General features: G+C 34.3%; 1 protein-coding gene across 1 annotated transcript; it reads left to right on the top strand.

The window, feature by feature from the left end:
* Nucleotides 1-973: 973 nt before the first annotated feature.
* Nucleotides 974-26,146, top strand: LOC119668218. The gene is made up of 4 exons (XM_038077662.1): nt 974-991; nt 25,072-25,197; nt 25,388-25,976; nt 26,053-26,146. The coding sequence occupies exons 2-4, from the start codon at nt 25,141-25,143 to the stop codon at nt 26,058-26,060; spliced, it is 654 nt and encodes a 217-aa protein (XP_037933590.1). The 5' UTR covers nt 974-991; nt 25,072-25,140; the 3' UTR covers nt 26,061-26,146.
* The last annotated feature ends 831 nt before the right edge of the window (nt 26,147-26,977 follow it).

Below are 26,977 nucleotides of genomic sequence, written 5' to 3'. Positions count from 1 at the left end.
TACTGCAAGCAGTGATAAAAAAAAATGAAATAAAAGCGGGAGTCGGAAAAAAAAAGAGTTGGATGCTGCTGGGGAGTCTCGTGGTTTTTTTTTAAGATGTATGGTTGAACCTCGCGGCGGACTCTGGGTAAAAAAATGAAAAGTGAACGACAAACATGATAAAAGAAAACATTTAAAATAGTGAAAAGTTACGGGTAAAACTATAACTTAAAATAGAGTTTAAATGAACTAAAATAAATTCGATAAAATTTGAACAATTAAAACTTAACAGAAATAAATTTACTAGCTGGAGTGCGAAAATTACTAAAAGATTATTAAAAAAAAACATTTAAATAAATTAATTAAATCAAGCGATTAGTTGGTGCCTGCAAATCATGTATGTTCAGAATAATATTTGCTCAACACCGAAGAAGAAGACTCTGAATTAAAGGGAAAAACCCAACTGAAGGACGTTAGCCAGTGATATCTAAACGGTTGATTAGCTTCAAATATTGTTAACGGCCAGCAACAGTTGTATGCAGCAGCAACAAAGAATTCCATAGCATGTTTTATATTATGTATATATTATATCAATGTCATTTTTTTATATAATTAATTGAATTTTGTATATATAAATACCTATACATATAAATCATATTATGTATATACTATATATTATATACTATATAAATCATTGTATTAATTATTTTATTATTTATTATTGTATTATTTTTTTTGAAATATATCTAGTTCTAATAATTAAGCATATTATATAACCTGTGTTATTTATTTTGTTAGTTATTTATTTTATTAGTTTTCTGTTTGGAAATATCATGAATTGGTTATTCTTAGTTTAAATAGTTATATTATATTTTTTGTAGTGAACCCTGGTTTACGTTGAGTATACCCCAGCCTGGGAAAGGGCCGGCAAAGGTCTTTACAGTGAGTACAGTCACTTTTTTAATGCTGTACAATAACTTTTTTATGTTGATCATGCTATGCAACACTCAAGGTTTGTTTACAATAGTTTTTTTTTTTGTTGATGCTATTGTGTAATCACTTAAGGAAGGGGATGTTACTTTGTAACAAAATCTTTATGTGAAATCGTGTAACGTTTTTTACAATGTGGTTGTTAAAGTATTTAATTTACATGTATTTTGATTAGAATTTTACGAAATATAAGAAATTTCAATTGGAATTCATGTGACCAATTTTTATGCAATATGTATTTATATATATAATGGTTTTCAAGCGATCTTTATTGAACTTTGATGCAATTTACCACTTCTGCACAAATGCTTTCTTGTGCAACTTCTTGCATTCTTGCAATTGCATTCTGACGGTTCTAATTTATTTGTTTTGTTTTGATTTAATGAAAAACCTTTTTTTAATGCCGGTACTAGTGTTCTTATCGTGTATTTAAAATAATACATTTAAATATAAGAAATCATTTGTAAATAAATTATTTATTTATTTAAATAAATTTACGGGGATAAATAAAGAAGGTATGTATTTATTATATTACTAATATATATATATATAATTATTAAAAAACTATTTTCTCCTAATTTCAGACTACTTTACGGGTAGTAGTTGCGTGCATGCTGGGTGGGTTTTGGTAAGTTGTTTATCATTTAATATTAAACAAAAATTAACCAATTTTTATTTCAGATATTATTATTAACAATTATGCATATAGAAGTAGTACTGTATTATTGAGTTGACAGCAAGAAAAATTACTACACATACCAACTGAGGAGTAGCAAAGGCCTTGTTGTCGTTATTAAAGGTAATGAGTCAGATGTAAAACCCATTGAAATCACAAATGGCCTAAGCGAAAAAAGCTAGAGCGCTAGAGCAGTTATAAGTATTGTTAATAAAGATAAAATACCTAAGCCCATGTTTAAAGTTAAACTTCACCCGGAAACTTCTAAGTTTAAGAAAAATGACAGCCATTTCATCTACACCCTGCAATACTTACTCCGCCGCAGAATTAGCGTTGATGAGCCACACAAGTAAAATGGATACCACAAGCATTTTTTTTTTTCGAGGCTGGGGAACAAAAAATGTCTACACACACCCGCAGAAACGTCTTTCTGTGGGTAGTGCACGGTTCGCGCTAGTCTCTGACATGCTAAAAAACTCCCCTTTCCAGGATGAAGTACATGACCCGGAACCACCACTAGGTATTGCTTCAGATCATGCACATCCTGATTGTAAGATTTAATCTTACGACGCTGCTGTTGTACCTGCGTCCAGGCGCCTCTGTTTTCCACGCAGTACTGCCTCCACGTGCCTCGCCACCACGGATCAGTTGCTCTCACTTGCTAATAGTAAAGGTACTACGTTTTCCGGGGTCCACATGCCGCCAATCTGTGCTTCTAGGCTGGCTCTCTTGGTTGACCATTTAATGCACTCGAAGAATGTGTGTTCTGCATCATCGACTTCTGCGTTGCCGTAAATACAACTCTGTTTTTCGCGAATGTTCATCCGGTATAGGTACTTGCCGAAGTATCCGTGCCCAGAGAGGAGTTGCGTTAAGTCATAGTTGACCTCGCCGAACTTTCGGGGATAAGTCTTGCAGTCCATCTACCACTAGTTTCGTTGCTCCACCTGTTCTGCCATTCTTGCATTATGTGTTCTCGGTAGCTTGTGCTCACGCTGTTGTTGTCGTTGTTTTGGCGGCTTAAATATGCTCGCCTTCGTTCCATGGCCAAGAGGTCGATGGGTATTGCGCTGCTGTTCACAAGAACCGCTGTCTGGATACAGTTCGGTAAGCTGATGCTACTCTGAGTGCAGCTGTTCTCTGGACATTTTGGAGCGCATTGCGCTTCTGATCAATCTGTAAGGTGTTTGACCATACTTCCGAACCGTAGTCTAGTACTGCGTTCACTACTGCCATTAGCAATTTTCGTTTACCTTCTGTTAGTCCACCAACGTTTGCCATCAGCTTGCTAAGGGACGCTGAGGACTTTGAAGCTTTTTCGACAGCATGATTTATCTGATCCCAATACGACATCCTAGAGTCCAGATGGATGCCCAGATATTTCATTACCTTGGATGTTTTTATGGTCGAGTCCCAGACTTCCATTTCGATTTCCAAGGGTATTTGTCGCTTCTTTAGTAAGATCAATTCAGTCTTCTCGGTTGCTAGTTTTAGGCCACGGTCATCCATCCAAGCCATCGTGCGTATCATCACCTCTTGCAGTTTGAGTTGTGCCTCGTGCACATTTCGAGCTGTAATGACTGCAGCTACATCATCAGCAAAACCGACTAGGTGAACGTTGTCTGGTATTTCGATGGAGAATATTTCGTCATAGCTCGCATTCCATAGATCGGGACAGAGAACGGAGCCCTGTGCTGCATCGGAAGAAATCTTCTTGGTTTTCATGCCATTCCGTGTGTGGTAGAGAAGCTCTCTATCGCTAAGGTAACTGCGAATGATTTGCATTAGGTACATAGGTGTACTAAAGCGCCTTTCTAGGGCGCAGTAGTTGCGGACGATCATCTGCTATCAGTTTAATTACTTCTGATGCAACACCATCTGGGCCTGGAGCCTTGTTGTTCTTCAAAGAACGTGCGGCGGCACGTTCATATTCTGTGAAAAATGGTGGGTCGTCAATGAAGGTCCTTCCGAGATCTCTTCATGGTCCGGAAAGAGAGAATTTACGATGTTATCCATCATACTTTCTTCCAGATCAGGAATTGATGCTAGAGTACCTAGTTTCCGCATAACGATCTTGTAGCCAAGTCCCCATGGGTCGTTATGCAGCTCTTCCCGTTTTCTTTTCTCACTTTTGTGGATAGCAAACTTTAACGCTTTCCTCGCCGCTTTCAGTGCTTCAATTTCTTCCGCAGCGTTACTTCGGGTTCTGGCCCTAGTCATTCTCCTTCGCATTTGGAGGCTGACCATTCGAAGTTCGGCTATTTCATCAGTCCACCAGTAGGCTGCTTTTCTTTCAGAGTTTTTTGCAGCTCTAGGCATTGCTGCGTCGCAAGTCTGTGTTATGCTTTGCATTGTGTGGCGGACCAAGCTTCTGGCGTCTCTCCCTCCAGCGTTTCTCATCAAACACCTCGAGGAAAATATTTCGATTCAGTTTGTTCGTGGACCATTTGCGGGTAGATTTTCTTCCGGAGTTTCCATTTGACCTGCTGAGTAGTTCGACGGTGAACCAGATGTATTGGTGGTCACTGCTCGTGAAGTCCTCCAGAACTGACCATCTCTTTAGCGTACTCGCTATCCTCTCTGACACTAACGTGATGTCTGGGAATGTGCCTTCGCATCCTAGTCTGCGGAAGGTGGGAACCGTTCCCCTGTTTGCGACTACCAGCCCTAATCTGGACGCCATATCGAGGACTCGCCTACCTCTAGAGTTTGTGGTCGTCATACCCCATTCGATAGCCTTCGAGTTGAAGTCACCCGCTATGATGAAGTTGCCGCCTGATTGGGTGGCACAATCCTCGATTGCGTTTAGTTTTGTTTGGAACTCGCCGATGCTGTCGTTAGGTGTTAGATAGCAGCTTATAAGGGTGAAGTTGCGGTTTCGCATTCAAACGTATCCGTCTCCAGCACCGCTATCCAAAAAAGGGAAGTTTTCAGCGCATGGAATCCAAATGGCTGCTGTTCCACTGCTATCAGTCAAGTAGGCACCACTATTGATTTCTCTATACTGTTCGCTGATTATGACAACATCCACGTTCCGTTTATGCACGAGTTGTAATAGGAGCGCGTCTGCTGTCTTGCTTCGGTGCATGTTTGCTTGCAGAAGTCTTGTCATTTCTGGGTTTTAACCAATGTACATTTGCCAGATGCAGCGATGTGATTAACGGTTTTAAGACCAGCGTCAGAACATATGCAGCACTTTGGAGGGTCCGTGCAATCCTTTAATTTGTGTCCAGGTTCACCACATTTGATGCAAAGATTCGTTCTGTTTGGACCCTTGCAATTTCTTTGAATATGTCCTATGCCACGGCACCTGAAACAGCGCTTAGTTTCGGTGCGCATCCGCATTTTCGCTCTGATCCATCCAATAGTGATTGGGACTGCTTGGAGAAGCTTTTCCGCTGCTGTAGTTGGGAGTTGCACATAAGCTCTGACCAATTCTCGATTATTCGGTTTAGTGACCATAGCTTTCAGTCGATCAATTCCATGTGGAAGGATTCGTTTGACGGCTTCTTCGACTTCAGCAGTTGTCGTGAGCGCATCAAGGTCCCTTATCTCTATTGTGGTTGTCGGTGTTAGCCCGGTTACCTCCACTGTTTCCTGCAAAGCGCTCATAATGTTTTCACAGATTTCTAGGCTTGCCTTGGTCCCTTTATCAAGCTCTAGTAACATAGCTCCCGACATTGTCTTTCGAACTGCTAGAATTTTGACTTCCGAATCGCCCGGCTTAACGTTCGAACGAAAGTTTTTTAAAATATCCGCGTAGGTTTGGCTTCCCGTCGGTTTTATAAGGACGGTTTCAGTCTTCGGACCCCTGTCCTTGTTTGATTTGGTCTTCTTTGCTTCTGTCTCTATCTTGCTCGTGGTCTTTGACTGTTTCTTCGTGTCGGCAGCTGTTTTCACTTGTCCCTTCGAGGTGGCAGGGGTATCATTTTTTTGTTCCCGTTTGACTTTGGGCTTTTAGGTTTCTTCCGGTTTACGGTTTGCCATTCTACGAATCTGTCTTCTCGAATCTTTTTGGCGCTCTCATTCTCTGTTGTTTGCGCCACTGGAATTGTCGCCACACGCTTTTGTCGTTGCACGTTCGATGTGGCAGTCAGAATAGAGTCTTTTCGCAGTTTTTCTCTTTTTTCTACTGCCTTAACCAAACCTTGGTGGAAAATGGTCATCAAATCAAACTGCATTTGCAGTTCATGAACGCCCTCTTTAATGTCCGTCGAGACATTTCTTTGCCGATTTATGGCTTGCTTTATTTTGTTAAGGGCGGTTACGCATTTTTCAAATGTCTTCGCCTCTTCTTTCTTCATTTTTTACTCATCCCGGTGAAATGAGCACACCATTCGTCTTTTGTGGCACCTTTGGCGTGCCCTCGTTCGTTGCGGACTTCCTTAGGCCATGTTGTATTGGCACTTGTACATTCACACCATTCGTTTTTTGTGACACATTTGGCGTGCCCTCGTCCATTGTGCACTTCTTTAGGCCATCTTGTACTGGCACTTCCGTTGACATTTGTGTTTTGTTATTATTCATGTTTTTTTGGGTCTAAACTCCTAGCCGCTATCGATGTTCGATTGTATAGTCGCTCATGACGATCCCCGTGGTTATCTATGCAAAGCAGGGAGGCCATGCGAGGGTTGACACAATTCCTTATGGGATATTGTGTTCAGAGCCAGGATCTGGCGCAGGTCAGGAGTGCTGTCAACTGAACCTATACCACCAACTCAATGGTGACGAGACATCGAACGTACTTGAAGACTTGCCAAGTTTTAAAAGGACGGAGGAAGATGTGGCATTAACATGAAAGCCATTTCTATGCAATGTCACTCTCATGTACTCAGGTAACAGAATACCGCATCCGCCAGCCCGAAAATCATCATTGTTGTAAATTTCTTCCTGTATGCCATAATCAGGATCTTACTGGGCTCGATACTGATGAGTGTTTAAACCATGAATTCCTATTTATACTTATCTGCTAATGCATTGCCTGTTTTGGCATGCATTTTTCAAACTTTCGTGTCTAGCATAGTTTTTACGTTGAGCACGAAAGAACTCCATCGATGGTGCAACTACCCGCTCTTGGAACAGTGCACTCTCCTGTGTCCCTCGATGGTGCGCAGCTGTTTAACCACTCTCCACGCACTTGAATGTCCCTCGTTGCCATCCCGGGATGGTGGACGCTTACTTAGAGCCGGCGTCTACTCGGCTCAGCTCAGGAGCTTCTCAGGGTTATTGTGACCTTTTAAGCCACACCCTCCGACGCCTGGCTAGATTTTAGTCGTCTCGTACGACAGGCATGCCTTACCGCGGGAATATTCTAACCCCTTACCGCGGGGTAACCACAAGCATTAAAATATACCAATTCCAAAAAGTGTAGCAACTGCAGCGGAAATCACACCGCAAACTATAGAGGCTGTCCTATTTATAAAGAACAGAAGCACAGGTTAGCTCTGCAGAAAGATGCCTTGAGTAATCCTACTAGAAGTACCCCCATCAATTTAGGTGAAGTACACCAACCTTTATCTTATAAGCCTGTTACACCAGGTGTTTCATAAGTTAATGTCGGTAAATCTGACGAGCAATAAGCTCCTCCAGTCTAAAGCAATAGTTTGGAAATGATGACTTCCACTCTCACTTAGAGTTAAACTCAGTTTATGTCAGTTATGCAAACTACTCTATAAATTAGTTATAAATAGTTAAAATGCGAAGCCAATTAATGCAAATGTTTTTGTCTAATAAATGAATACGTTAAAATTTTTTACATGGAATGCAAATGATTTAAGCCAACATAAACTAGTACTCACAAACCTCATGTCCTCTTGTCAACACATCTAGCAAACAAAATCTTCTCTATTATATTCCTAGTTATTTATTCTACAAAACTAATCATCCTGATGGTATTTTGGTACGTAGGCGTCTAAAATCCAATTCTTTAGGTACATATGCTCATAATTATATGAGCATATGTACTTCTTATCTCTAGGTGACAGATTGCTTGCAGCAGGAGAGTACAATGCCAAGCACAAGCATTGGGATTCACGGCTCTTTAATCCAAAAGGTAAATAGCTTTACAATTCCATTTTAAATAGAAAAAATGCACTAGACGTAATCTCTTCTGAGCAGCCAATATATTGGCCTGCAGATAACAATAAAATATCAAACCTAGCAGACTTCGCTGTGACCAAAGGCATAAGCAGAAATTTTATTTCATCATACACAAGCTGCGATTTGCCTTCTGACCATTCCCCAGTTACATTTTGTTTACTTGATGGTCCTCAGTTACATGCAGGGTTCCTATAACCCAACAAGTCCTAGTATAAACTGACTCAAATATAAAAGGTACATTAGTTCACACATACACACAAACTACAATATAATGTGCAAGTCTCATATTGAGGACGCAATCATGGTGTTATATTCAATTGTTTCCTGCAGCACAAAACTCCACCCCTAAAGATAATAAAATTTACACTTCCAATAAAGCATTTACAAATAGTGAGATAAAAAATTTAGTTTTACAAAAACGTAGGTTAAGGCGCGACTGACAAAAAATGTAGGTCTCATTCATCGAAAAACTTATTCAAGGAAGCCCAAAGGAGACTTGGAACTGCATTAAGCAAGGAAGCTAAAGTCAGACAATATAATTATATTCAAAACCTATGTCCAAATGGCAAAAAAAACTCATCCTTGTGGAATGCTAGCAAAGGTATCAATTTCCCCAATAGAATTCGATTCTCCAATAAGAAACTCTCTCGGAAACTGGGCAATATAATTATATTCAAAAGCTATGTCCAAATGACAAAGAAAACCTCATCCTTCTGTATCTAACGCATTTGTTGATTACCTAAAAGAGGTGTTCTATACAAATCCCGCAACAGGGCCTTATAACTTTCCCAATCAGCGTCTATATGAACCATCTATTGAATAAAAATTACGGCCAATGATCTTGTTCAAATAATAATCAACAAGTTAGATTGCAAAAAGGCACCGGAATATGAGAATATCTCACTCATCATGATAAAAAACTTACCACTTTTGACTATAAATTTTATCACAAGACTTTTTAATGCCATTATTACATTTGGCTTTTACCCAACAGAGTGGAAAACATCCATGATTATTATGATTCATAAATCAGGTTAAGATCCCGCGCTTGACTCTTCATACAGGCCAATAAGCTTACTGCCATGCATTTCTAAACTCTTTGAAAGAGCACTGCTTTTAAAGCTAAAACCGTTCCTTGACGTTCAAAACTTAATATCCTCCTACGAGTTTGGTTTTAGAGAAAAAAAGTGGAACTATTAAGCAAGTGAACCGTAAAACGAACGAAATAAGACACGCATTTGAGCTCAGAGAATATTGTTCCGCGGTATTCCTCTCAGTTTTAGAATCGTATCTGCATAATAGAAGCTTTAAAGTTAAATGTAAATCATATACTTCTAATAATTTCCCAATAAAAACTGGCGTTCCACAAGGAAGTGTTTTGGCCCTATCTTGTATGTACTTTACACATCTGATATCCCGATAAGTAGTTCAGCTGTCAATTTTATGTCGAAACAAAAATGTTGTGCTAACTTCAAACCAACTTCAATCTCACTTATTTCGGGTGGATAAATGGTTGTCAAAATGGCGAATTAAAATTAATGAACTAAAATGTAGACACATAATTTTTACCTTAAATCGGAGTACATCTCTAACAATTTTACTAAATAACATTCCCTACCACAAGCAGATAATATAATGTTCTTAGGTATTCACCTAGACAGACGACTAACTTGGCGCAAACATATTGAAGCCAAAAAAATTCGGATGAATCTACAAGTTTTTAATTGCATTGGCTTATTAATAACAAATCCTCACTGTGCTAGTGTATAAAATACTTGATAAGAATTTGCCTACATTGAATAACTTTTCGCAGTCACCAAAATTGCCTACAGTGAACAGGCCCACCAGCTGTCATGTGTGATCACGTCAGTTTCTTGCCGAAAGCCAACCAACTTATGGTATCCAGCTATTTGGTAATGCTAGTGATTTAAATATTGAAATTATCCAAAGAGCTCTGTCAAAAATACTGAAAAAAATCACTGGTGCTCGATGATATATTAATGAATGAAAGTATCTACAAATTCCCTTCATTAAAGCTAAATTTGACAATATAAGAAAAAAAATGTTAATCCCTTAACAAGGAATCTCGCACTTTTATTCCTTTTACTTTTATCCATTACTTCCCGCTGACCGTCCAGGCATTAATTAATATTCTATAGCTTGAAATAAAAACCGCACCTTTCTTTTAAGTATTCTGATAAAATTAAAAGCAGCTTCATAAACCACCTAACATTCATTCCAATGAAATTTAACCCACTGATCTAAGTGAGGTTCGTAATATGAGATTTACTTATTTTATTTTATTTTATACAATGTATAGTTAAAATAAAAATTGTAATATTATGTAATTAGTGATAAAATTTTAAAACTTATTGTTAGTCTCATTGTAAGAAAAGACACAATAAATAAATGTATAAGTAATTAAAAAAAAAAATGCATCTTTAAATGCATTGTTATATTCTTTAAGATAGTTATTGTTTTTTCCCTCTTTCATTCATTTAATTATCTGAGAGCAAAATCGCTATTGTGAAGATATTGCATACAGTCTTCGCACATAAATTGAATCATAGGATTATTTAAACAATTAATATTAAATTGTTCTGCGGCAGAACATTTGATAACTGTGTGATATGCTTTGCCACACACCCGAGCATACAAATCCATTTTTGCCGCGGATACCTCCACGAGAATTGTAACACACTTTCATATTGACAATAATATAGTATTTGATTATTTAGTATTACACAATTACACGATATATAATTAAATAAATTGTGTAACAGTTTATTTGATTTGCAACACTATATTCGGTTCAGAATTATATGCTGTCTCTATCAACTGTGTGAAATGATAAACGAAATCCTTTTGTTATTTGCCTCTGATATCAGAAGCTTAAGAGAGTTTTGTGGTGGTGTGGTATATAGCAATCCAAAGAGCCTTGGCGTCGTGTTCGATATCCATAGCTATGCTGTCGTTGTCGCTGGGTTTGCCATGACCTTTTACAAATAGTGTACGGTATCCGTTTGTACTTAGTTCGCAAACCCGATTAGAATCCAAGGTTTTTGAATCGGCAGATTGTTCTCCCATTTTTTAGTCTAGCGAAAGGTGAGGGCTGAAAAAGCAGTTTTAAAATGTTGGAGGTTAATTTGTACGACATTCAACAGACTAAGTGTTTTCGATGACGGTGTTGTTGAGTTTCTCTTCGTCCTATGTTGGTGAGGTCTTGCGGGATAGACCCATACTTGTAATCGTCGGAGGAGCGGATACTGATTTCGTAACATGTATTTGATCGGGAGTGTTAGTTTTAGTAGTAGAATTGGTTCTGTCATCAGAGGCCGATTTCCAAGATGCAACCCCAGAAGATTGTTGTTGAGCAACTTGTGAGTCAATTTCATATACGTGAAAGTTGACTCACCCGAGGCCATATTTAATCATTGTAAGTTTGAAAGAGTGAGATATTGTTCGTTCAGAACCACAAGTGCTTCGATGAAATCACCCTTGGAGTTGCTGACCTTTGTATATATATAATTGTCATTCATTTTTAAATACTTAAATTTATGATTAATTTACATTTTTACAAAGTTTGATTACATAAAATTTTATGATTATTTACCGATTGTAATTGTATGTATACCTTCTGAGCTAATGTATTGTATATTGATGGCTAAAAATACAACGGTTAAGTCGATTCGTTATGTCTAGCTTCAAACAACACTTTATAGTTCAGTATCTCCATTGATGCTTCTTTCACTGCTTCACTATATATTTCCACATATTTAATTAAATTTTTTTAAGTTCGTTTTTGCATCAAAACACTTTTTAAACGGTTATATTAGAAGACAAAAATATTGTTTGTTATCAAACAACAGAAAGGATGTATTTTTAACTCCCGCTATTTAAATTTCTTTTCAAATTCAATTGCTTTTGCATTTAAATTTTTTAAGTTTTCATTCATAAAGTCTATTTTGTACATATTTTTTAAATCTCTTAAAATAAAATATATTGTTCCTTACAAATCTCGTTTTACATAATTCACAGACAGAATTATTTAATTCGCTATTAAATTTAACGTAATTACCATTGTTAAGCAGTTTTTTAAAATATAAAAAATAAAAATTAACACTATAGAATATTACCTTTGTTCTTTAAGTTGTAACGACACGGATTTCCCGGTTCGTTAAAATTCTTTTGCTGGGGTAACCTCAGTTTCTTCCAGGAATCGTTACAATAAATTTATATTTGCAAGGACTGGACTTCTCAAAATTAAAGTAATGCGTTTAATTTTTAAATGCAGATTTATTTAAAATATTATTAATTCATGAAAATAGTATTTAAAAAAAGGAATTTAGTTAAACGTAATTATATAAACTTGAGATTACTAATGTGTACAATTCAATGACATAGTATTTAAAAAAAAAAAACAAAATAAATTCATTAAACGTGATTAAACTTGAGATTATTTCCTGGTGTTCTGCTGTATCTGGAGGTTGTTCCTTTGGAGCTCGGTGATCTCTAATCTGGTTCCGTGGTTTGTATCTTCGTATGATTACTTGTTCAATGCGTACCTGTGTGGGACAGAGGGGTTAGTGGATATATAAATAATATATATTTATTTGTCTATTTGTTTTACTGAATATACACATGATAGTGTCCAAGCGCCTTGACTTAAAACCGCCCATGCGCTTGTGAACAATTACGTATATATTTTAGTAAATTATACACTAAGACTTAAAACCGCCTTCGTGTCAGGGCATAGTTTATATTTCTTTTAATTTATAATTTTTGGCATACAATACCACTGAGTGATCATACAAGACTCACTCTCCTTACCAAAAATGCGTCGTCTTTTATACAGATCAGACGAGCTTTTTGCGTAGCGCACATACAATTGTTTTCTGCTGTTTTGTGGAGTTTTGTTTATTTTCCCGTTTGTATGTCTTGCTTTCGTACTGTTCTTTAAATTGTGCGCTCAGCAGATCTCGTCTATCTCTTTGCGGCGAATTTCTATTGACGTTTCTGACGTTTGTTTGTTATGTTTTGATTTTATAATTTATGAAAAGCGGCGGTGCTCGCGTTTTTTTATTTTTATAGTTGAATTATTTATAAATAAAATAATAAATAATTTATAAATAAAATAATAAATAATTTATAAACAAAATAATAATTTATTATAATAATTTGTTATCGGACTAATTGGTCAAATTTAAATATAAATAAAAAGACACTAATTTATTATTTATATTTAAAAATCGTTTATACTTTATTTCCGATATTTCGACTATCGAAGATCCCAAAATATTGAAGCCATAACCTTCGCAGCTGACTGTTGTGCCTTTGAACGCTTCGGACGTGGTTCACCGGCTGCAGTCCAATCAGATAATTGTTTTGATTCCGGAGTGAAGTGATGGATCCATGTTTCATCCATTGTCACATATCGACGCAAAAAATCCGATTTATTACGTATAAAGATAGCCAAATACTGCTCTGAATCATCAACACGTTATTGTTTTTAATCGACTGTGAGTAAACGCGGCACCCACTTTGAAAAAAGCCTTCTCATGGTCAAATGTTCATGCATAATTGTAAACACATCGGTGTCTACGTCCACGTTTAAATTCAGCAAACCAATAACAAATGGTTCTTTTCGATGGAGCAGGTTCCGGATAACACTTTTGAAGCCATTGCTGCGCTTGTACAGTATTTTTTTTTCATCAAAATGCAATAATAATTTAACGAACGAAATTGTTTTGAATTCATTGATTTGAAAATAACAAAAGTAGCTTCATTTAAATGGCTGTCCCTTTTTTCTGACTAATCGAAATGTCATGAAATTTTACACAGTCTTTTGAAGGTTGGTACTTCATAAACGTCATATGGATTTGACAATGGCAGCGCCATCTTTGTGTTAGTCACACGACTTCTTGAGTTATGTAATATTCGTCTGCATGTTCTCGGGAATTACAATAAGCCCGCGTTCATCTTTCAGTTTATAAAGAACTTCTCCCTTTAAAAAATATCCGTCGTAATTATGTTTATGGTGCACAATCTCTATAATGGTCTTTGATTTCAGCATTCTAAATGTGTGTGAGAATGCTTGATTCTTCTACCATCATAACTGGATATCGGCTTAGAGCGTCGACATATGGTATCTTATCTGTGAGCCTGAACGATGTTGCATCTCATAATCATAACACTTCGTTCAATAATGTGTGTGACTAACTAATTAAAACACATTTTTTTGTCAAAATTCGTTTTTATTCATCAACATAGTCCCCTTTTAAGGAGATACAATCATTCCAACGCTTTTGCAATCTTTCGATACCGCCTTTGTAAAACGATTTTTCTTTGCCTTCAAAAAAGGCGTTAGTTTCGGCGATTACTTCATCATTTGAGCCAAATCTCTTACCACGGAGCATCTTTTTGAGGTCTGCGAAGAGCCAGTAGTCGCTGGAAGTCAGATCTGGAGAATACGGTGGGTGCGGCAGCAATTCGTAGTTCAATTTTGCCATCGTTTTCATCGACTTGTGACACGGTGCATTGTCTTGGTGGAACAAAACTGTTTTCTTCGCCATATGAGGCCGTTTCTTTGCGATTTCGTCTTTCAAACGCTCCAATAACGCTATATAATAGTCGCTGTTGATGGTCTTCCCCTTCTGGAAATAGCCGATGAATATTATTCCATGCGCATCCCAAAATACAGACGCCATAACCTTGCCAGCCAACTGCTGCGTCTTTGGTCGCTTTGGGGCGGCTTTCACCGGCTGCATGCCACTCAGCAGACTGCCGATTTGACTCTGGAGTGAAATGGTGGATCCATGTTTCATCCATCGTGATGTACCGACGCAAAAAACTCCGACTTATTGCGCGTAAACATGTCCAAACAGCTCTTTGAATCATCGATTCGTTGTTGTTTTTGCTCCGGTGTGAGCAAACGCGGCACCCATTTGGAAAACACCTTTTTCATACCCAAATGTTCGTGTATTATGGTGTATACACTGCCTGCTGATATTTGTAGAATGTCAGCAATCTCCCTCACTTTCACTTTATGGTCGGACATAATGATTTTCAGTATTTTTTCAACGTTTTCCGGAATAACATAACAGCCGTCCAGTAGATGGAATGTCATCGGTGTCTGTACGACCACGTTTGAATTCGGCATACCAATAACAAATGCTTCTTTTTGATGGAGAAGAGTCCGAATAATGTTTTTCAAGCCATTCCTGGCATTGAACAGTTTTTTTTTTCATTAAAAAACAATGAAAAATCAACACACGGAATTGCTTTGAATTCATTTTTTTGTGAAAACTCAAAAGTAGCGTCACTTAAAGCACTGTAACTTGTAAAGAAATGGTCGGATTAACATATGATTTTGACAGTAAGCCTAAAAAGGTTGCCACTTTCGAAAAAAAATATTTATTTAGTATTAGTGCCGCCATCTATGTGTCAGTCACACACATTATTGAACGAAGTGTTAACTTCAAGATAGAAGTTGTGGCGACTAACTTTTCATTTTTTTATTTTATTCACACGGGTTAATTAGTTCTTCGATTATATATTAATAAAATTATTATAATAAATTTAATATATTTAAATTTTCATTTAATATATTTTAGTAAAAGTATTATTACAATTAAATTATGATTATAATAAAATAGATATAATAAAATTATTATTATAATAAAATTATTATTATAATAAAATTATTATTATAATAAAATTTTATCAAATGCATACACACAATTTTTTCTAATCATAATACATAATAAAACTTATTTCCAAACTAACTGACATTCTTAGAAAACTATTTCTATTACTTAGATGCCATATTCATAGGTTAATTAAATTTTTATTTTTTTATTGTATCCAAATGGGTTAATTAGGTTTTCGAACATATTTCAATAAAATTATTATAATAAATTTAATATTTTTAGAATTTATTTAATATATTTTATTTAAACTATTATTATAAAAAAATAGTTATTATTTTTTTTTTTATTTTTTTTTTTATTTTTTTTTTATTGCTACAACTATTTACATTATAAATAACGAGTAGCTTGAATCTGATAAATACTATACATACATAAATAAGCAATTTTCTACACAAATTACTTTACATTCTAATTCAATGCCATATCAGCGACATTTCGCCGTTTTAATCGTCTCTGTTGTCCATACGAAGTTATGATGTTAACAGCTTCTTGACATGTTGCTGCAACCTCAGTTTGTGTCTTGTTGCTTTCTGTTTTATTTCTTCAGCGACTGTAGACAATTTTAGATCGCGATGTATATCGCTGTTTCTAATGTACCATGGCGCATTTAAAATGTTCCGTAGAACCTTGTTCTGGAAACGTTGGATTATTTCGACGTTACTTTGGCTAGCGCTCCCCCATAGTTCAGCGCCATACGACCATACAGGTTTTAAAATTTGATTATATAGCAGAATCTTGTTTTGCATAGATACTGTGGATTTGCGGCCAATCAGCCATTCCATTTTTCGCAACTTCATGTCAAGCTCGTCCCGTTTCTTTTTTATGTGTTCTTTCCACCGAAGTTTTGCGTCCAACGTTATACCAAGATATTTTGCAGTATTGGCATATGGTATTTGAGTACCTTGAATCGAAATAGGAAGATACTGTATTTTTTTATTTGCAAAATCCACATGAACAGATTTAGCAGAATTCAGTTTGATACGCCATCTTTTTGTCCAATTGTCTAACGAATTTGTAGCTGTTTGTAATTTGGCTATTGATTCTTCAACGGAGTCAGCAATCGCCAAAATAGCAGTATCATCTGCAAATGTTGCAATTTTATTTTCAGGTGTTATTGGCAAGTCCATTGTGTAAAGCAGGTAGTGGACCAAGTACACTGCCCTGAGGTACACCAGCTTTTATCGCAGAAAGATTTGAATAGCAGTTTTCGTGTTTTACATAAAAGAACCTCGAGGTAATGTAAGACTTCAAAATCGCAAAATATGACGACGGCAAACATGTTTCTAGTTTATTCAAAAGATCTTTGTGCCAGACTTTGTCGAAGGCCTGTGCGACATCGAAGAATACAACAGAACACACTTTTTTACCTTCAATAGCCCTTTCAATTTCATCGACAATGCGGTGTACTTGATCTATAGTTGAATGCTTACCACGGTTTTAGCTTTTCGGATTCTATTATAGGCATTAGTCTCTTGTAGAATAGCTTTTCAAAGAGCTTCAAAATAGTTGGTAAAATTGAAATTGGTCTATATGACGATATGCATTCTAGCGGCTTGCCTGCTTTTGGAATCATTTTTACTTCTGCGATTTTCCATAGGCTAGGAATATATTTTAAATTTATTGTTGCATTGAATTGCATTAATAATTTGTTAACAGCTTTATCGGGTAACTGCTTTAAAACTTCGGATGTTATAAGGTCAAAGCCAGGCGCCTTTTTATTTTTCAAATCTTTTATTGCTGATTTTAATTCGCGCTTTGTTATTCGATCGATTTGCTGATTTCTACTCTCTGTGACAGTCAGTAATTCATCACACTGTACATCATTAGGCTGAAATATTTTTGTCAGGTTATTTGCGAAAGCTTCGGTTTTTTCCTCATTGCTTCTAGCCCATTTACCATTGCTGTCTTTAAATGTTGGTGTGTAGGTAATGGGTTTCTTTAAGTATTTTGTCGATTTCCACAATGAGTATTCTGATTTTTTGTCAGCTCCAAGTGATGAAATATAATTTTTAACTGACTCATTTTTGATGAGACGAATCTCAGCTTTTAAACGTTTAGTACCTTCATTAAGCCTGCTCTTATCTAGAGGAGATCGGGTTTGATGCCATCTTTTCCTTAGTTTCCTTTTTTCTTTTATTAGACTCATAATTTCCCTTGGATAGTTCTCCCCTACAGTTTTCCTTTTATATTCAGGAGTACTGCTCCAAGCCGCTTTTTGAATTGATCATAGTCTCTTTCAAGTTCATCACAAGTGCTCAGTGGAGTTGAGAGGTTTACACTGTCTTCAAGTAACACTTTAAAAAGGCTCCAATCTGTAGATTTATTAGTTAGGTATGGACCGTGATTTTTCGTTATGATTCTATCACTTAAAGTTAAATATATTGGCGAATGGTCGGAGTACAGATCTAAACCTTGTTTGATTTCCATGTAATTTGATGATATTTTTTTAGTGAGAAAGAAATCTATAAGATCAGGCAATTTATTTGGATCGGTCGGCCAGTAAGTTGGTTTTCCTGCTGAAATGAATTCGCATCCGGTTTCTATTGCAGCCTTATACAGTTCTCTTCCCTTTGTTGTTGTGATCCGTGAGCCCCAATGAGTGTGTTTTACATTGAAATCTCCACCTACAATAAACTTGAATTTGTGTCTTCCTATTAGCTGTTTATATTCCTCTGCTGTAATGGTATGCCTTGGGGGACTGTAAATAGCAGTTATTGATAAAGGCTGATTATTTGTTTTTACAGTGACAGTTGTTCTTTGAAACATTTGAGTACTACATTTGTTTTCTTCATAATGATCTATGCTTTTTCGAATAATTACAGCACTTCCTCCTCTCGCACAGTTATCTGGATGTATAGTGTGATATATGAAATAATTCTTGAATGCTATAAAAGAGTGTGTAGTAAAATGTGTTTCGGACACAAGGCAAACATCGATTTGTTCCATGTTAAGTAATATTTCTAATTCATCTTGGTGTTTTAACAGACTGTTCGCATTCCATGTCATAATTCTTAAGCAATTTTTCATTTTTTATTTTTTGAATTTTCGTTGAGTTTTTGTTCTAGCTTAGTTAGTCGGACTTGTATTGCGTTAGCTACTACCTCCTGCTTTTGAAGTTTATGCAGGATCTGTGTGAGTACGTCTTCATTTTGTTTATTCGTACTAGAAGTGGCTATTGGCTCCATATTGCTCGCATAGCTGACTTTACCATTACTCTTAACTGCTTGTGCATAAGATACATTTTGCTTTTTATTTGTAGTATGTGTGGAAAGTGGTTTTGGTTTGCTAAGCAGTTCTTTATTTTGTTCCTGATTACTTATTCGTTTATCTCTAATTTTTTGTAGTTCAATAGCTACAACACACCCTCTGTAGTTCGCAGGATGGTTTTCACCACAGTTGCAACACTTTGGTTGTTCGTTAGCATCTTTTATGCAATTAATAGTTAGGTGATTGCCTGTGCATTTAACACATCTCGGTATCCTACAATAATTCTTAGTGTGGCCAAACCCCTGGCAGCTTTTACACTGTGGTATAAGTTTGGGAGACTTGACAGCTTCGATTTTGACTATTGAGTGCAGAATATGTTTTATTCCGAATATTTTATTGATGTCTTCAATATGTTCAAACGTTACAAGAAATATGTCTAATGGTTCTTTTGTTTTTTGTTTAAGTTTGTTTTTAGCACTCAATGCTTTGAAGCATTGTTGCTGCAAATCGCTAAAAATACTTTCTACTTCATATGAATGATGCAAATTTAATGCAATAACTCTGATGAGTCGTATCTGCTTATTTTCGTACGAAAACCAGTAGAAGTTTGAATTGGAGAGACTTTTAGTGACAGCTCTGTAATCATCACCATCAAAAACATTTATTTTTTGAGTATCATTTCCAAGTAATCGAATTGTAAATTTGTTTTTGACATTTTTATCAATAGTACTTTGCAGTTCTTGATATTGATTAACATTTGAAATCACTATAGGAGGCGGGCATAGCTCACTTCTTTTATTGGTTTCAGTTTTTTCAATATTTTTGGCTTGAATGATTACCTCAGGTGAGGATTCTGCTCTACGTTTTTATTGGGTCTAGATTTCTTTATTATCCAATCCGTCTCTTTTGCTAGCTCTTCTTCATCTGTTACATATTCTTGGGATTTCTCAATCCAACAACTAGTTTTTAATGAATTTGAATCTTTCACTATTTTTAAATTGGCATTTTCCGCTTTAAAACGTTCATTTTCTTTTTTAAGTTGTTGGCATAATTTTTGCAAATCAATTATCTTTTGTTGAAGATCTTTTATTTCTGGCTCGCTTATCTTATTAAAGGTTGGAGTAGAATCACCGAGTTTTGAACTTTCGCAAGCTGAGTTCGATCTCTGTCTTCCTAATAAAGAGTCACGCATAAATGCAAATGTTGCTTGGTTAGTAATTTTATTTTCTTTAGCTTCCTTAGCTGATGCTTTGTTTTGTTTGCTTTTTCCAGGTGAAGGTGCCATAATTGTAATTTACTTTTAGGCCCAATTTAAAGTCGATAATACAGTACAGTGTAGAATGTGTATTTTTAATTCAAAATAATTTCTTCCAATTTTACAGCCAAATCACTGGCCAGGCGCGCAAAAATCAGAATTATTTTCAGTGATAATAAATAAATATTTACCTGTTTAGCTAATCTTTTAAAACACAACTTACAACCGCGCTATTAATGTTGCATACAAAAGTTCACAAGTTGAATTACACAATATAATTTTTTACACGATGTAAAATTAAACGTATTGTGCAAAAGTTTGGTAGTTTTGCAACACTACGCTGTCTAGATCAGCTGATTGTAGTGTGAGTGTAATAAATTATTAAATATGTAAATATCGGACGAAAATTGTTTTTATTTCTTTTTTTTTGCAAAGTAAATGCTTTTGTTTTGCCGGTCGGAACAATTAGAATTTAATTAATTAATAATATAACCCCGCGGGCGCGATATTCGCCACTTTCGGTGAGTTCTTTGACTAGTTATATTATAATAACTAGTTATAAGTTAGCTTTGACTAATTATATTCTTTGACTAGTTATAAGTTATTATAATAAAATTATTATTATAATAAAATTTTATCAAATGAAAACATATTTTTTCCTAAACATAATACATAATAAAACTTATTTCCAAACTAACTAACTGACATTCTTAGAAAACTATTTCTAAGACTATTTAAATTCCATATTCACAACAGTATTATTACAAATTTAATATATTTAAATTTTTATTTATTTGTTTTATCCTTACGGGTTTTTTCCCTAAATAAAAGGTTTAATTGTTGTTATTTAAAACAATAGAATAATGAAAAGAATCCAAATTCTACAATGAATAAGATTACTTGAATAAGTTAAAACAATTTTTTTTAAATAATTCGCAGCAATCATTTTCTTGTACCATTTCTGCACATCATAAACTATTATTACAGTTTAATAATTAAAGAACATATTTATTCTAATTATAAAAATAATTATCGACCTTAGAAATAGAGGAACTCAAACTGCAGTTAAAACATTAACAATTCCAATTAATAAATTATATATTTTACTTTGTTTTATGTTTATACGAAAAAATAAATTATATATACATATTTACATATACATATTTAAAAAATATGGTCAGCCAAACTTCAATAAAATTAAAATAAATTTTTGTGTTTGTCCTTTATTTCTTTCTTTGCTATTCAAAATCCCTCTAAATTTAAAAAATAAAATAAATAATTAAAATAAAAATTTTTTATTATTTACTTATAAAGTAATCGTTACAGCACTTCTCATATTTTGTGTAACCCACAAATAATATACTTAAATTTAAATCAACATGTGGTGCGCAATTCTTTTCATTTTTTAGCCTTGTTTCACATTTTCGTACTTTTCGGCATTAAAAAATGCAAATGCTGCCAAAGTTCAACAAAATAAAATCAAATTTTTTATTGTTTCCAAAACCGTCTCCCAAACATTTCAAAATAAGGTGAATCTATTCGAGAGAATAGCGCATTTTGGGAGGAACTTATTTCCTGGGAGTATTCAAAATATTTATTATTTCAAACAAAATTGTGATATTTAAGTAATTTTTTTTTTTTGGATCCTTGAGTGCAACCGCAATCTCGATAACGCATATTGAGGTGTAATCGTAATATTAGAAAAGCACACTCATGTGCGCAGAGAATTTTATTATTTTTATAAGTCAATTACATAACATAAATTTGCGTGTACGTAGCTGTATGCACAATCAACGATTGATCCAATTTTAAATTTAAGGAGCACAACTCTACAGTGCGTGTACGCAGATTCTTTTACTTAACACCACAAATGTGCGTGTGCACATATAAACAATTAAATCCGCTCGCATAGTAAAGTGTGGCAAAAATTTGTGTACCACATTTCCGAACTCTGATAATAATCATCAGTATTTCACCATTTTAAGTTCATTTATTTAAAAATTTTTTATTAACTTTGATTTCTAATGTTTTGCAAAGTTAACATCAATTCAGTTTTGAATATAAATTTATTTTTTTTTTTTTATTTCTTTTTTTATTGAATCCTTCTTAACATAAGAAATTAACAATAAATTTTCAAATCTTAAACTAAATACAAAAAATTAAAGCCTTAGTTTGTGGGTTATTTATAATCTTTTAAAAGTAGATATAGCAATAAAATAGCAATAGCAATAAAATTTATCAATACATTTATCAATTTAGCAATAATTTAGTTATCAAAACATATTTTTTAAATAATAATAATAATAAATTTAAATTAAAATCTCTCGTCAGTCCGATCTATAGAAGCAGGGGTTCCTCAGGGATCGCCACTTTCTACCACTCTCTACAACATTTATACATCTGATATTTCATTGTTAGGTCCCTCGACTTTGGCGTTATATGCTGACGATACGTGTATGTTATACTAAGACAAATGTGCTCTCAACATAACCAACACACTTCAAGAGCATATAAACCTCATTCTGGAGTATTTTCAGAAATGGAAAATAAAAATCAATAATGAAAAAACTAAGGCTCTGTTTATAACGCGTAAATGGAGACAGAATCCGTCAAGAGTGAGAGTGGGTGATATGGTGATAAACTGGAAGGATAGCGTTAAATATCTCGGCATCACGTTGGACAAACGATTCACATGGCTTACACATGTTCAACTGAAAAGAATTAGCTGCGCCAAAATTCTTCATTACCTCCAACCGCTATTTAGAAATGAAAACCTCAATACTAAGAACAGGAAACTGATATATAACTAAATAATTTTTCCGTCACTTCTATATGGTTGTGTAGCGTTTAGCAAAGATTCAAACACTACTATTCACCAGTTAGAAATTGCACAAATCCAGCCTCTGAGAAGACTTTTCAAAGTTCCTTGGTACATTAGGACGAATAACATCCTCAGGGACCTCAAGATTGATCCCATCAAAAAATACATAAAGGATAGAGCCCTGAAATTATTTGCGAAATCTGACAGACTTACTAACACCGCGTTATCAAATCTCAGAATGGTTACAGGCTCCTAGGGGAGATATGCAGATCTGAGGTCAATTATTATTTAGTCTAATGAAGTGATAAACAGTGCTCAGGTGCACTGACTCAACTCAACTAGCCTCAACATAGAATAATAAAATCAGCAGGCCAGTAGTTGTTTCTTTTTCAAACGTGAAGTTCTAAGTGTTGGAACCAACTGTCTGGCTTGTGGGTTGGGATGTACACTAAGCTTCGTAAGAACTTTGCCTATGTATGCTCGGGCAATATCCTTTACTAGTGGGATGTTTAAATTCTTATGGATATTGGAGTTTTTTACGTACCATAGGGCTCCTGTTATTTTACGTGTGATGATGTTTTGCACTCTTTGAATTTTTTCAATATTTGTAGAGCAAGTTCAACACCATAAATTAATTCCATAAGTCCATATAGGTTTAATGATACAGTTGTATAGTAAGACTTTCTTTTCAAGACTTAGTTTACTATTTGGGTTCATAAGCCAATAGAGCTGATTAAACTTTAATTTCATTTGTGTTTTCTTACTATCTATGTGTTTGCTCCAAGTCAAGTTTCTATCAAGATGAATGCCAAGATACTTTTTTTTTACGTTTGCTTGCAGAATTGGAGTGTTGTTCAGCGTAACTTGTGGACAAGTCCCTTTTCTTAGTGCAAACGTTGTTTGAACACTTTTTGATTCATTTACTTTTATCCTCCATTTGGCCAACCACTCCTCAACAAGACACAGATGAAGTGACAAATTTTGAGAGGCTATTTTGGGGTTTCTATGTTCACTAAGGATTGCAGTCTCGTCTGCAAAAGTTGACAAAAACGGCCCAAAAACACTTCCCTGAGGAACACCTGCCATTATTTCAACTTCTCTTAAAGTAAAAGAGTTATGTTTCAAACGAAATTTTCTAGAAGTTAAGTAAGAAAGACATAACCGATGCATGTTTTCAGGCAGTTTTAATTTAAATTTCGCAAGTAAGCCTTCGTGCCAAACCTTGTCGAAAGCTTGAGCAACGTCCAGAAAAATGGCAGTATTTTTTCTTCTGGAAAGCAGTGTGGATTTAACTTGCAATTCTGTGAACTTGTTCTATTGTTCCGTGATTTTTCCTGAAACCAAATTGGTGATAAGGTATTATTTTATGATGCGTTATATAAGGTTCCAATTTAGCTAAAATTGTTCTTTTGAAGATCTTCGCTAAGTGAGGAAGAAGACATCGGCCTGTAAGAGGTAGCCATTGTTGGAATCATTTTTATCAGAGAAACTTTCCATTGCTTTGGATAATAGCCAGTAGCAAGAATGCTATTAAATAATATGGTTAAAAATACAATTAAATTGTCAGGGAGAAGTTTTATCATTTTGCCTGTAATATGATCAAGACCTGGTGCCTTTTTAGGATTTGAATTTGTTTGAATTGCTACTTTTACTTCATAAATACTTAGTTTAATTGGAGCTTTCACCTTTACTGGAAAATGAACTCCAGTGTGAAAGTTGACGACTTCTGGATTTGGTGGAAATACTGTTTTTAAGTTATCAACTAGAACAGATCCCTTTTCTTCATCACTTTTAGCTCATGATCCGTCTAGTTTTCGGATGGGAGGATCATTTTGAATAGATATTTTCAATTTTTTGGATGCTTTCCACAAAGTATTATTTTTTTTTTTATTAAGTCCAATATTCTATAAATAGTGCTGTACTGCCAAATTTCTATGATTGTTGAGTGTATCTCTAAGTAATTTAGTGAATTCATTAAGTCTTTGTGTAGCGTTAGTTTTGGATATAATAAATAAGGTTTGTTTTTATACAAAAATTATTTTTTAATGTACTATAAATAAAATTAGTCTAATTTTTAGTAAAGATAAATTATGTGTTGTATTAGTTATTATTATTAAGACGTAAATTGTTATTATTATGACGACTTAATTTTTTGTTTTAATGTTATTTTATGTATAAAATAAAATGACTTGAAATTGAGTAAATACTCAAAAATCAAAAGTTTCTCGCATTTATTAACGTATCTTTATCAATAATTGAATTAAGTGGAAATAAATATATATTTTTAAATACCTTGAAAGTATTTTACAATGATGGTTTCCAACATAATTTTCAGGTTGAAGAAGATGAAGAGACTCGTGCTTATCGTATTGAGATTGAAAAGCAAAAAGCTCTTAGGGAAAAAATGTTGAGAGATAAAGAATTGAAACGAAGAAAAAATCTAGAAGATAAACTTCATGAGGTGAGCTTAACATTTATTATTATTTCGTTTATGTTTTCTAACCTAAAATAATTGAAAGTATTAACAAATTAAAGTACATTTCAATGCAATTCTTAGGTGTCATTAAGAATTCAAAAACTTTCAAAACTATCAAGAAAACACATGATTATACCATAAATTTCACATTTGGATTTTAAAATATTAATTTTAGGACAAGCGTACAATTCAAACCCGTAGTAGCAACTGTAGTTATATTAAAACGAATGTGGAGAATCAGCAATTGCAAGAGTTACAAAAATTAAAGCCTTTAATTGTCACTGAGCGTAAAATAATTTCACTAAAGAAACGACAACAGCACGGCGATAATGAAGATGATAATATTTGTAACAGTCAAACAACTAGAAAACCGGAGTCACACCACATTCCAAAACAGGCACACCCTTACTCGCACTCTCAGTCATGCAGGAAAAAGTTGACCGCTGAAAAAGTGTTACCAGAATCAAAACGAACATTAACTGACCATTTAACAAATGCCAGAAATTCTGGATCTGTTGGTGGAGACGAAACTAGTCAAAATAATAACATACCTCACATGAAATTTATTCATAAAATAGAAATTAATGCAATGAATAAATTTGATGCCCAAAGACTTTCTTCTTCGAATGAAGATGAAGTTGAATTGGATTTTGATGAAGATGAATTAATGCTAGAGGAAGAAGATCGTCTGCTAGCTACTCCTACTCCTTCACCACCCCCAACAAAGCAAGTTTCACATTCACCTACACAGGATTTATCAAATAGTGAGATAATTGCTGATAATAAAAATATAAACATAATGTCAAGAACATCTACCAAATCTGTTTTTACTGCAAGTAGACGAATAATTTTAAAATCTTCATCGCCTAAGACCGTGTTTAAAAATCGACAAGGAAATAACAATCATCGTGGGAGCCACAGCAGCGGAACTTCATCTCGTAAAGGTATTTTTGATCGATTGGATATACGGAAACATATACGTAGGAATAGTAATGATGAAAAAACAAAATCAAGGCGTATTATAATAAATCATGATTAATACATATATACACACACACGAATATATATAAGAGAATTTTGATAAATTAATGACTTTAAAATTGTTCTTGCTGCTTTATTTACATCAGTATACATTAGTTATATCTTTAATATATGAAATATATACATGTATATAGATTCTTTTCTGATTGTCCATAATCTTAATATACTAGTTATATTGAAAATATGTAGATACTTGTATTTAATAAGGTAATCATAGTTTTAAATTATATACATTTCGCTTTTTAAATTTTCACACAAAACCAAAATCCGATTCGTTGTTATCTACATTATTTGATTCAATAAATATTTTAATCAAAGTTATTTAAATTATAAACGTGAAACTTACAATTAATTTAAAATATAATATATTTTAATTATATGTTAATAGAGAAGTATTTAAGTGCAAAAAATAAGGATTTATATAGTTATATAATATTCATGTAGTTTTTAAATTTTTATTTTTATAATTGTGTAGTTAATTAATATAATTGAAAATATTTATACCAATAATTAAATTTTATTAAAAGGAACATTTTTGAACATGAAGTTGGTTTATAAGTTTATGTTTATAAGTTTATTTTTGACAGTTTTATATATTATATATTGATTTTAAATTGATATATGATACAGATAAAGTCTGTAGCTAAAAATTTTCTTCAGATAATTTTAGTAAAGAACAATTTTTTTATCTGATTAAAGAGCATGTTGTATTAGTAATCAATAT

The sequence above is a fragment of the Teleopsis dalmanni genome, chromosome 1 (genome assembly GCF_002237135.1).
Source record: "Teleopsis dalmanni isolate 2A chromosome 1, ASM223713v2, whole genome shotgun sequence".
Classification (NCBI taxonomy): domain Eukaryota; kingdom Metazoa; phylum Arthropoda; class Insecta; order Diptera; family Diopsidae; genus Teleopsis; species Teleopsis dalmanni.
The sequence above is the reverse complement of the archived record's forward strand: the minus strand, read 5'-3'. Positions and strand labels throughout refer to the sequence as shown.